This window comes from Galeopterus variegatus, unplaced genomic scaffold (assembly GCF_000696425.1).
Source record: "Galeopterus variegatus unplaced genomic scaffold, G_variegatus-3.0.2 Scaffold52, whole genome shotgun sequence".
Classification (NCBI taxonomy): domain Eukaryota; kingdom Metazoa; phylum Chordata; class Mammalia; order Dermoptera; family Cynocephalidae; genus Galeopterus; species Galeopterus variegatus.
Genome location: NW_007726163.1, coordinates 518,551 through 531,914, shown reverse-complemented (window position 1 = coordinate 531,914; position 13,364 = coordinate 518,551). Strand labels below are relative to the sequence as shown.

General features: G+C 41.1%; 1 protein-coding gene across 1 annotated transcript in view; it reads left to right on the top strand.

The window, feature by feature from the left end:
- Positions 1 to 9,417: 9,417 nt before the first annotated feature.
- Positions 9,418 to 13,364, top strand: part of LAPTM4A (lysosomal protein transmembrane 4 alpha) — a 14,776-nt gene continuing 10,829 nt past the window's right edge. Inside the window, exon 1 of the mRNA XM_008573256.1 lies at positions 9,418 to 9,730. Within this exon, the coding sequence (XP_008571478.1) occupies positions 9,620 to 9,730 (111 nt within the window). The 5' untranslated portion in view covers positions 9,418 to 9,619. The remainder of the gene's footprint in view (positions 9,731 to 13,364) is intronic.

The window sequence follows — 13,364 nt, the reverse complement described above, 5'->3', positions numbered from 1 at the left end:
CAGGTTCCACCAGGACTAGGGTCCCACCAGATCTGCTCACCCACACCAGTGCCAATGGTGAGTTCTCCACGTTAGGGAGCGTGTTTGCTGATGCTTTCTGGAGTCTGCTGCTGCTTGAGCTTCATATCTCTTCACTAGCTCCTCCCATATGGCTTCTGTCCAATTTCAGCTGCTCTTAGAAACCCTGATTCATATTTTGAAAGCTATGGATTATATCTGCTTCAAAATTTGCTGAAGATGGAATTTACTGTTTTATACATCTTTTTTTGTTATTTTTGTATAATTTAAAGGAGAAGAAAAAAGAAAGATGGTGAACATATGCTACCACACTTATACCAGAAGTACTTAAGATCTAATTCCATGACCCCAATTAGTGATTTTAGCCAAGTGCATGGAGAGTACTTTTCCCATGGTGATAATTACCTAGCACTTTTCATCTTCAAGGTAGTTGGCCAACACTTACCAATTAATTCTTCCAATACCCTGGAGCAATTAAAAATAGAAACCACACATTTAACTTGACTAGAGGAGATAATTACCAATATCAGCATACAAGAAACACCTTGAGGGACTGGAGATGAATAATTACACTGTGGTAGAAATATTTTGAGGAATGATTGCCTTCTTCTTTCATTACAGTAAAGAAATTAAAGCTTAATTAGGAAGCAAATCTTATTTCCATTTTATGGGTGAAGAAATCAAGATTCAGACAAGAAGTTTCTTGCCCAGGCAAACACTGATTAGCCAATAATCTAAACTGATATTAATGTAGGATTGTTTAAACCCAGTGCTATGGTCTGAATGTTTATGTTCCCCCAAATTCGTATTGAAATCCAAACCTCCAAGGTGATGGTATTAGGAGGTGGGGACTTTGGGAGGTCACGAGGGTGGAGCCCTCATGAATAGAATTAGTACCCTTATAAAAAAAGCCCCTCATTCCTTCCACCATGTGAGGACACAGAAAGAAAGTGCTGTCTATGAACCAGAAAGCAGCCCCTCCCCAGACATCAAATCTACTGTCACCTTGATTTTGGTCTTCCCAGCCTCCAGAACGGTGAAAAATACATTTCTTTTGTTCATAAGCTACCCAGTTTATGGTATTTTGTTACAGTAGCCTGAATTCTGAACACTCACACTATCAAGAATTTTTAAAATCCTAAATCCACTTTCCTCTTCTGTTAAAAAGATCTTCTGATGGCAGCTCTTAGTACCCCAGTGTCACCATTCTGAATATCTGTAAGCATTGTCACAGGGGTGTTTAGAAGGCTTAAGTTAGTGGGTTCTTGAAGTTTTTGGTCTAGAACCCCTTTATACTCTTAAAAATTACAGAGGACACCAAAGAGATTCTGTTTACCTGGGTTAGCTATTAATATATAATTTATTAGAAATTAAAGTCAAAGAAATTAAAAAATATTTATAAATTGATATTAGAATAACAACAATGAATGAATTATATGTTAACATAGACAACACTTTTTAATGAAAAATAACTGTATTTCCCCAAATTACAAAACAGTTGTGAGAAGAGTAGCATTGTTTTATATTTTGCACATTTGTTTAATGTTTGGCTTGACAAAAGGTGGCTGATTCTCATCTGCTTCAGCATTCAATCTGTTGTGATATGTTCTTTTGGTTGAAATATATGAAGAAAATTCAGTTTCACACAGATGTGTAGTTGGGAAAGTGAGGAGTATTTTAAGAGCCTTTTTAGATATTTGTGGCTATTCTTTGATTCTTGGAGACCAAAACGTAGTGTCAGTTCCTTAGAAGTCAATTGCAATGTGGAATCTGAAACCATATCAATGAACTTTTCATACTATTACTTTAAAAATCATTGGTCTACCTTGCATTTGACTGCCTTTTTTTTTTTTTTACCTATGCACGATTTTGTAACATTATGCATTAGTTATGCGGCAAATATTGGTTAACTGAGTTATGCAGATAGTCAAATGTTGACATTATACAACATCGAAAATCACATTAGTTTATTTCTCCTCCAATCTCATCATGAAAAGTCTTTAATTATAACTGTCAAGTTCATGGTGGTGGATACATGTTCTTCCAAAATTCTAATTTTTCTATCGCTGGCAACAAATACTCTAGTTGCTTTTCTTGAAGGGACGAGCTTGCTTCATTCATTTTCAAGAACATGATTGCCAAATACTCATGTCTAAATATTATTATTTGCCAGTCACTCTCCCTAATAAAAATGGTGCTCCATGAAAAAGCCACTAGTTCGGCTCCCAGGCCAACCAGCTGCGGAAGTGCTTCCCTAGGGAGACCTGCAGCAGCTCCGCATGCAGCAGAAGCATTTGCACATTCCCATTTGTTACACAGAATATTAAAAAAAAAATATGTTCTCAAAGATTAACATAACAAAGGAAATAACTTTGTTCATCAAGAACAATCTTAACCTAAACTGCTTATGTGTAGCAGTGAAGAATGCAGTGATTACTGGTACCATTTGGTGTCACCATCTTGACTCTTGCTGAGGTGGCAGCAGTTTGACCTAGTCTGATATATTATTATGAAAATAATTCTGAACTCACAGACCCTCTAAAAGCGTATTGGGGACCCCTAAGGGTCAGTGGAACACACTTTGGGAATCACTGACTTAGACCATTTACCTGACCCCAGTCTATATCTAAGGAATTGCCATTTTGTTTTTATTTATTTTTTCTTAAAAGGATGACCCATAAGGGGATCTTAACCCTTGACTTGGTGTTGCCAGCACCACACTCTCCCAAGTGAGCCACGGGCTGGCCCTAGGAATTGCCATTTTGTTTTTATTTATTTTTTCTTAAAAGGATGACCCATAAGGGGATCTTAACCCTTGACTTGGTGTTGCCAGCACCACACTCTCCCAAGTGAGCCACGGGCTGGCCCTAGGAATTGCCATTTTGAACCAGTCCCTGAGATGATCATTAGAAAGAAAGAGAGAGACAGAAGCAAAGATAAATGATGGATGGATGGATGAACAGATGGACAGATCAATCTCAGTTTGGATTTGGGGTTTGACATGCTGTGTATGAAACCAGCAATTCCCTCTAGCTAGTTCCCTATTTCTCTCCCTCTATAATCTTGTTTCTTGTCAAAATAGTTTACTCTGGGTGCTTACCCTCTGATCCTTCTCTTCAATCTGTCTCCCATCACCACTGCTCTTTGAACCTAGTCTCATCACCCTCATTAAGCCCCCAAGGTTGGGGATTGACAAATCCAACCTTTCCCTTACTTGATACTCCTAGAAATCTGAAACTATTGGTCACCTCCTCCCTTTTATTCTAAATTAATCATATTTTATTAAAGTAATACATGCATATAGTTTTCAAAAGTAAAAATAGTACTAGAAGGCTATAATAAAATCCGGGGCTGGCCAGTTAGCTCAGTTGGTTAGAGCACGGTGTTGATAACACCAAGGCCAAGGGTTTGGATCCCCATACTGACCAGCAGTCAAAAAAAAAAAAAAAAAAAAATCCAGTGGTTCCCTTCCCTACCCTTCCCATCTCCTCTCACTTCCCCTCCCCCCCGCCCCTTTCCTACTTCCTTTTTTCAATGCCACTTTTAATGCTTATGGCCACATATTCTTCCCATCCCTGTATTCACCTCCTTTTGCAATATGACTCTGCAGCTCCCGCCACCAAGGGACAAGAGTCTAGTTTTCCACCCCTTGAATCTGGGCTTAGCCATGTGACGTGTTTTAGCAATGGAACTTTATTTTTATTTATTTATTTTTTTCCTTTTTGTCTTTTTTTTTTTTCGTGACCGGCAACGGATTGCAACCCTCAGTGTCGCGCCCATACCGGACCGGGACCGGCCATGGGATCACAACCCTCGGTGTTGCTCCCGCTCCTCGCTCAGCCAGTGAGCGGCAGGTCTGTATGTGGGATCCGAACCCTCGGCGGGAGCGCCACCGCGCTTCCCAAGCGGCGCACTATAGCAGTGCGCCACCGGGCCAGCCCTAGCAATGGAACTTTAGCAAATGTAAAACAAGCATTAGTGCATTGAGCTGGCCCTTTTATGGTCCTCTTGCAAACCCTGCAACAACTCTATGAAGGAGCCTGGGCCGACTTGCTAGATGATGAGACACACATGGATAAGTCATGCCCATCACCCCAGCTGACATGGAACCAACCACCAGACATGTGAGAACATTCTAGACCATCCAACCTCAGCCAAGGTCACCAGCTGACCACAGAGTTCAGCTGAATTGACCCAAACCAGAAGAAATGTCCAGTTTATCCACAGAATTATGAGAAATAAAAAATGTTTGTTGTTTGAAACCACTAAGTTCTGTGGTAGTTTGTTATACAGCAAAAACGGTTACAACACTTTTAACTTTATTTCCCCCCGGCATATACACAGTTGTATATTTTTAAACAATAGACATATATGATTTATTTCTATTAATCAACTTTTGACATTATCTATTGGCTTCTATCATGGTAGATGAAAATTTATCATCATTGCTTCGTGGGGAGAATAGCCAAAGGAAGGCCATAGTGGAATTTTCTGAAGTATAAGGCCCAGGGCAGAGACCGCAGTTGCCTGCATCTAAGAACACACTTATTTCTGAAGATCTGTCACATATATTGCGTTGGTTCTCTGCTTTAGTCCACTGTCAGTTTAGAATTTGGCTCTCGAGGGTCTGCTAAATTAGTTACCACTGGTTCATCTGCTTTCCTCACTGTGGCCAAAGTGATCTTTCCAAAATAATAAAATGAAAACAAAACCAAAAAATCCTGATTACATCATTCCCCTGCTTAAAATTCTTCAATGGGTCCCTTCAGCATATAGACCTTGTAATGTCAGCTTCAGGAGTTCAGAGGTTTTATTTGCTTTCTTTCTCCTCCTTTATTGTACTCCCATTTGGGGTGGAAAACAGCTGAGATATTACAACACTTACAAATTATAATTAGGACCCTCTTAGATTAGGGGTGCTGGATAGTCTCTGCTTGCCTTTCCAGATCCACTCTCCACCCTTCCCCATGCCTCTGACGGCCAATGACTGCAGCAAATTCTCTTACCTTTCAGGTAAACATCTTTGTGCTGATCCTTTTTCATCTTTTTAGACTTTCCCCTGAGAATAGATTCTTAGAAATAGCATTACTAGACTAGATATTGTGAATATGTTATGGCTCTTAATACGTACTGTCAAAGAAATTTCCAAAATGGTTACGCCAATCCCATCAGCTATGTATAAAAGTATCCATTTCATGATATCTTTTTAAAGTGATATTAATTTAATAAAGGGAGAGAAATCATCTCTCATTTATATTTAATTTTGCTTCTTTGATTTGTCATTTTCCTTCGTGTTTCTTAGGAGGTTTTGTTCCTGGTTGTGAATCATCAGTTTACACTCCTTGCCTATTTACCTATTTCCGCTTTGATATTTTTCTAATAAATTTTTGTGATATCTTAAGATGGTAAAGATATCATTCAATTTGCTATAGATTATTTTTCACTGTTGTTTGCCCTTCATTTATTCATTTTCTTTGGTATTTTTCTTTATTGTAAAGCTCAACTTGGGGGCAAGGGGAGAAGCAAACTGATTTAAAACATAGTTTAATGTTCTACTGACTTCTAATAAACTTTGCTGTCAAGCAGGAGTTAAAGTTGAGGATTTCTTTTTCACTGTTAAGCTTCTTTCAGGTATATTTCATTAGGTACTATTCACATTAACTTACAAGGAAATGCAGGCTTTAGGCAAACAGTTCCATTATTTCCGTAAAGATGGTTGTAATTTATGAAATCCAGCCATGTGTGTAGCATCGTGTTGCCTTGAGGCCTCCATCCTGTGAGATAAAAAGGCAAACATTTCAACAAAACCATCAAGTGTGCCAAGCTGGACTTTTAAAAAATGTACATGACAGCAAGAATTGACAGGAGAGAAACATTGGAGAAGATGGTTACAGATGTCTTTTGAACAAATGAAATGAATATCTTTTCGAAATATTTCAATCATACTTTAAAGGAAAGCAGCTGGATTCTATTATATTAAGGAGCATGTTTCATCCCAAACATTTTTTTGCCTCATGAATGAGGAGGTGGGTGTGGGTGTAGGGGAAGGAACAGAGTACGTGAATATTCCATCAGTATTTTCCAAATGCCTAACGACCACTGAGACAGTATAATGAGTCTAATAGGGCTTTGAATTGATTTTTCATGAATCCTATGTGTCTTGGAAGTTATGAAGATATTGCATTACAGATTCATTCATCTGCTATGAATGTGTTTATTGGTAGTTGGATTCTCCTTGGTAGAAGTTTTTAAAAATTATCTCCTCCAAGAATGCTATGATTTAAGTTGATAAAAAAGGAAGATATAGAATAGCACATTTTAACCACAAATTATGGTGTGGAAGGTCAAATTATAATAACATGTAGTGAAACAATATCAGTTGGGGTGGGAATAGGGATGAAGTAGACATAGGATTATAAAAATCTGTACAGAAGCTTAGAGTAGATTTAAGACTTTTTTTTCCAGGACATTGATATAATTTAAAATCTATATTCAAAATCATAACACCAAGGTCAAGGGTTCAGATCATTGTACCAGCCAGCCACATACACACACAGAGAAATATCATATATTTTAGATGTAATATAAAACTAGATCCCTACCTCAGACCACTTACACATACAAATTCCAAATGAATTGTAGCTAATATTTCTTGAACACTCACTATATACTAAGCCCTGTTGATAGGCTTAACATGGGAGTGAAGTTCAGGAGTGAGATCTGGGCTGGTGAAATTTATGGGGGAGTCATCTTGTAAATAAGTGATAATTGGGAGAAGACAAAATGAGAAAAGAAAAGAAAAGGGCCTGACAAAGAACCCTGAAAAACACCAATATTTAAGGGATGAACAGTGGGATAGAGGACTGCAAAGCAGAATTCGAAGGTACGGCTAGAAAAGTACAAGGAAAAAAAGCGTGGGCAATTAATTGGAAGCCAGGAAAGAATGTCTAGACCTAATAAAGAGTCAACATGTAAGTACTATAAGAGGTGGGATGAAGACTGAAAATGCTCATTGAAGTTTTCCCATCTAGACTATAAAAACTCCAAGGGAAGGCACAGTGTCTGTCTTGTTCAGTCTTGTATCCTCATCACATGGTATGTAATAGATCCTCAATAAAAATGTGCTAAAGTGAATACACTAATACATTATTTATCTGAAAGAGAAAAATAGGTTAAACTATATGAATGTTTCAAATTCACCCTAATTTCTTTTGTTGTGGATTTTTGTTATTTTCTCCTAGATATACTTACCTCTTTCCACACCTCCCCCCCACCCCCACGCAAGATAGGCTGTTTGCTAATAGTACCTTAAAATTTTCTGCAAAAATTTGGTCTGTATTTTAGAAAAAAATTATCCAGACTAAATCCTACAATCATATCTCTCTCCCTCTAGTACACAGTCATATGTGCTCTCCACTGTTTCACACTTCCCTGGTCCCTGATTCCTAGTCCAGGGCAGTCAGTCCTACCAGAGTAGAGGAAAAGCAGACCTTAAGAGCTGATCGAAGCCATGATAGGTACACCTGATTTTGCATTGATTTTGGCTTTTAGAGAAATCAGGTAATTTCTCCCCACCTTATCTTTCTGTTCTATCATTATTATTTTTATTGTTTTGTATTGTATTTATTTTTGTCTGCCACATTTTATATCAAGACAGAATAACATACTGTCACACACTGGATCACCTGGAGAGATTTTTAAAATTCCAATATCCAGGTCTCACCCACACCAAGTAAATCAGAACGTCTGGGGATGGTAACCAGGAATCAGTGGTTATTAAAAACCCCACATGCAGCAAAGTTTGGCAACCACTGGAATGGAAGGTTTTAATCTCACTTTTGACACTTACTGGCCTTGTAGTCTTGGACATGTAATTTAACTTCTCTGTGGAGTTAAATAATATCAGTGCTTAGGACACAGTAAGGGCTATGTAATTGTGGAGGGTGGGGTTAGTATAATCCACTCACTATATACGTGGGGAAATCTCATAATTCATTATGAGTTAAATTGCTACCCTCCATCCTTTAGTGTAGGTTGGCTTAACTATTGCCTCCCAGACAGTTTGAAAGTAGAGTCCACGGACAATTCCTTCAGTGGTGAACAAGCAAACAAGTCTCTGCTCTCCCAGAGTTTACATTTTACTGGGTAGATAATAAGCAAATCAATATACAATTTCAGGCAGTCAGTGTTCACTGAAGCCATGTCAATGAATAACGTTTACTCTGAATTCACTGTGGTCTCTGGCCAAGAAGATACTTGGGAATATCTATTCCCTAAAAAATTTTACTAATCAAAGTGTTATACGATAGTGGGTTTTTTGGTTTGTTTCTGTTTTTTAAGATAAAGTCATAAGTCTCATACAAATTCAAAATGAATACTTGTCAAAGATTTTATTTACTCGTTTATGAGGGGACCCGTAAGTAAGATGTTAGAACGGTTTGTAAGGAGAATTTAAAGCACCCACCTATACTGTTGAATCAGGAATGGTAAATGAATTCACAGATCGAAGCAAATGGCTTTTTTTCAAGCAGGAGTAAGATTCAATGTGAAGGCCAGTGGAGCACCACTGACACAGAGACGTGGAGAGCCCCCCATGGGATCACAGTGCTCGGGAGGGTGTGCCAGCCCATGGCTGGTTATTCTTCGCGGACACTCAGTAATCTTTTGGTTCATTTCAACATTTAACCATTTTTCCCTATAAAAATCACTCTTATTATCTGTAAAAACCCAGCAGCTAAACTTCTACTTCCCAACAGTGCTTCCACTTTATATTGCTTCCATTCTTCTTAGCCCTTTTGCCTTCGGCAGAGCTATACGGTATTTCTTTGTTCCCACCACGGAGGCGTCAGAGCGAGGGAGGCTGGAAATCTGACCCTTTACCCCCACAGGTACGCCCCCATTTCCGCCACAGCGGCGCGAACTGCTCCGGGCGGGGTTAGCCCCGCCCGTCCCCAAGGCACCGCCCCTTCCCCCCAAGCACCGCCCCCGGCCCGCCCACAATCGAGCTGCGTGCAAAGGTCACGTGAGCAGCTGCTGTCTCGTGACGCCTCCTAAGTGGTACGTGGCAAAGACATCGCCCAGAAAAGCCCTTAGTGTCCGCTTTCTGCCATCCACTCAATCTCGTTTCTCCCTTTTCCGATTAAAAGCCTCTCTTCTTGGCGGTCTCATCTCGGGCAGGAGCTACCCAACAACCCTCAACCTGAACGGTCTCAGGCCCAGGAGTCGGCCCTTGTCCACACGTAACAGGCAGAGGAAGATCAGCTCTGGGGAGACTTGCACTTCTGATTGGGAGTGAGGCCTTGTCAGTCTCCGAGTTTTTCCAATCAGGAGCCACGCCCATCCAGTTTTCGGTTCTCCATTGGCCTGTGTGAGGGCGGAAGGTGGAAGAAGACGAGGGCGGGTGGGAAGCCGAGATCGCGCGAGAGCGGCGCAGGGCACTCAGTGCGCAGGTGCGAAGGAGCTGGCAGGGGCTCCGGCCGGGGGCGGAGTTGAAGACGCGTCGTTTGGCTTTGGAGGCTGTGATAGAGCCGTCAGGGGTCGACCGCTGGACGGAAAGCGTTTGTCAGGGGCCCGGCCAAGAACGAGGTCCGCGAGATTCCCGATGGTGTCCATGACTTTCAAGCGGAGCCGCAGCGACCGGTTCTACAGCACCCGGTGCTGCGGCTGTTGCCATGTCCGCACCGGGACGATCATCCTGGGCACCTGGTACATGGTAAGGGCGGGCGGGCGGGTGGGGGTAGTGCGCATGGGCGGGGGTAGTGCGCATGGGCGGGAAGTCGATGGGGGAGGGGGGAGGCTTGAAGCGGATGGGGGCGGGGGGCGCTTTTTAGGGTTCTCTAACCCTGGCCGAAGTCCAGGGACTCTGAGGAGACTCGTCCAGAAATTGGAGTGGGGGGTGGGCAGGGACGTGGAGTTGTTCCTTGGCAAGGATTTGAGGCGAGAGGCGAGGCGCTGCGGGCGGAGGGACGAGGGTGCCAGGCTTTAGTGCAGAGTCCTGGGAGTGACCCGGTTCGGCGTTTTCGTACTTAGGCGGTCTGAAAGACAGCCACTGCCACCCCGCCCAGGGCTTCCTGGAGGTTTTTCCCCTAATGAAACAATTGGGAGGGGACGTAGATCAGTGCAGCCTGGTTTCGACATTGCCTTTCCTGATGGGAAGGCGAACGATGCGGCTGTGACCCGGTTGTCCGTGTTTCCTGGACCGTGTCTTGTTACAGCGTGTTTGTGATGGAGGCAGAAAGGCCTCTGCTGTGAGACTAGAGATTCGCTGGGAGACATCAGCTTTTTCCTGCTGCACCTCCCCTCCGATTAGATGCGTTTCGTATTTAAGAGACTTCTCTGTTTCTTTCTCTTTATTGAGACTATTCTGGCCACATATGCTGGCATTTCCTGGGTCCCCAGATTTATGTTACTCTGTCATAACCGGGTTGACAGTATTGTCGATTGGTGATACTTTTGTGACTTCTTACTACCATTTCCAGTGTCTGTACACATTGAAGCTGATTTGTCTGTTGATTTCTACATATATGGTTCTGCCTAGGTAGTTTTAGGTTTTTGTGACTTTACTGAAGCTCTGACAAACTTCACGTATTGTGGATTTGGCTTGCCACTTTCGCTCATGACTTTGGGATTTGGTGAGTGGGCGGGGATGGCCTTGGTGATACTGTGCAGTTTCTGATATTTACACGTCAACTGCAAAAGAAGAAATGTATCCTAGATACACTTTTTGCCTTTCTCTGTATTCTTTACTTCCTCACCCAGTGTCTTGAAATCATTAGTAATCATTTGGACGAACACCAGAGGAGAATCATCTTCAGTTAGGCAGATATTGTTTCGTAGACCACCCCTAGGGACTACCTGACCTCCACATTATTCTTGAGTGCCCTATTGGTTTTTACAGTTGTGCTTCATTAATGCACATTAAAAATAATAAAACTTTAATGTGTAGGTTTATTTGCTTGCTTCTTAGTTTTTCATATTTCCTATGCTTTTATATTCAGAGACATCACCTTATTGGTGTAATTATATCACATTTTCCCGTAGATACTCCCTCTTGTTCTACGTTTTGATTTATTTGTAATGCTGGACATCGAACAGTTAAAATAGTTAATGACATTTAGCTGCATTGTGTTTCAATTTCCTTTTATTTCTTCTCCATTTTGCTAAGGGGCTGGGAATTTCTTTGTCCGTAGCTCTGTCTTCCATTCCCCTAAATGAGTAATTCAAATCTGTAGGGTCCTCAAGCCTCTTATTCAGCCCCACCTCCCTCACCCGCAGAAGATTACCTTCCTTCCTACTTAACTGAGAAAAGCAAGCCCAACAGTCTGGCACTCTAGCCTGCAAACTTAGTCTTCCTGTTTCTTCTCAAATCCTTCCATCCATTCACAGAACAAAGGATTTCTGACTCCTCCTCAAGAAGAGAATTACCATCATCCCTATTTCAGCCATCGGAATGTAATGGGCTGTGTTTCTTTTCAGTCTTTCCCAGGCAGATTTTTAGTGTTATGGGCTCAGCTCATAAAAATGAAAAGACTAACAGAATGGAGTAGGAGTTATAAACTGGAAAACTCAAAATGCAGAGAGAAAAACTTCAGTAAGAGCATTTATTCTTATGAAATATGGAGTGAGGAGGTTAAGTCTCTTCTCCGCTTGAAGTACCCGATGTCAGAATGGTTCACATATCTCTCATTCTCCAGGCTTTAGTTTACAATTCTGAAAAGATACCATAACTCTTCTTACTTTGCATGGGCTGTTTCAAGTTACTAAAATATTTTAACTGTTTAAATCAGTTGATCTGTCTTAAATCAATTAAGAGAGTAACCATCTACAATGTAAAAGGCTTTGATGGATATACAAAAGGAATAAATCACAGGGGCCATGTGTCATTCGTTTTTTGTATTCCTATTACTCGCTGTGTGGTAGACTCTCAAATGTTTCTTATCTTGAACATGACACCTGACCTTAAGAAGTTTATGGTATTTATAAAGAACTTTGGAGGACAGCTACAAAAGTGAAACTTATGGTACAGTGACAAGAGAGAAGGGGAAGGTGATCAGTGATATCAGTCTAATTAGATTAAGGACTGGAAGAAGATCATTGGTTTTGTTTATTACAATATTGCTGGTGACTTTCAAAAGTGTGTCTTCAATACCATAGAGATATAAAGACAAAATTTCTGCCTAACTGGAGAGGCATTTAACACTTAGAAAACTCTATCACCTAGAGTAAACTCTAGTGTGATAGTTCTAAGCAAAGAGGACTTGTGCAAACAGTGCATTTTGTTGCCAGAAGCTTCTTTACTAAGATGGAGAAATAATATGGGGGTGAGTGAGATAAAATGTCACTTCTCTCCCAATTACCTTGTCAAGGTACTCTCTTCGTTGATTCCTGGTGAGTCAATACTTCTTAATTTGCATGGGAGAATATTCATGACTCTCTTTAGGTTACCTGGGCCAAGACTTCTGAGATTGTGATTCCCTCTGTGCAGTTTGGAACTAGGGGGAGGGGGGGCAACCCTCCCTCCCTCCTGCTGGGCCTAGACACTGTATCATTGACTGTATCTGATACAGTGTCACTGCTTTTTAGCCAAGGCCTTTACTAATCTAGTATTAAGGTGACTGAAACACTGTATACAGGTACTAAAGTGTTAATTGTGTGGTATTAAATAGTGGTGTGGAACACAGAAAGCCAGAATCGGTTGCTATATGCACCAGAGGTACCAGCCCTGAAGTGTTCGCCTTTGGCATTTTAAATTTGAAAGAAACATGCCTGGTTTAATACCTAGTTAAGTAATATGAAATTTCAGAACAAGCTCAAGTTTAAGAATCTGAAGCCAGATAATTTCAAACGAGTTTCTTATGCGGTATAAGCTCAAATGTTTATTGAATGATTGAAAATGGGCTTAAACGTCTGCTGCATGCTAACCTTCATGTTAATGGTGCACTACAAGAATACATTTTGAGCATTTGTAATAATTTTACGTCTCTTTTTTTTTTTGGCCTGGCCAGTGATCCAAACCCTTGACCTTGGTGTTATAGCACCATGCTGTAACCATCTGCGCTAACCAGCCAGCCCAATTCTCGGTCTTGGAAAGACTTAATATATGGCTAATTTTTCATGAATGTCTCAGCCATAAACAATCTAATGTTAGGTAGCTAGGAGAGAAGTGAAGACAGGTTTCCCCAAGTTCTGTTTCTTTTTATCTCTTACCCCCGACTCCTTTAAATAAGTACAGCTCGTTTATATTTCAGGGCTAATTTCTTTCCTCAAACACACTGTTTTTTTCCTCAGTGCCTTTGTGTATGCTATTCCCCCCCCCCCCCCCCCCCCCCCCCCCCCCCCCCCCCCCC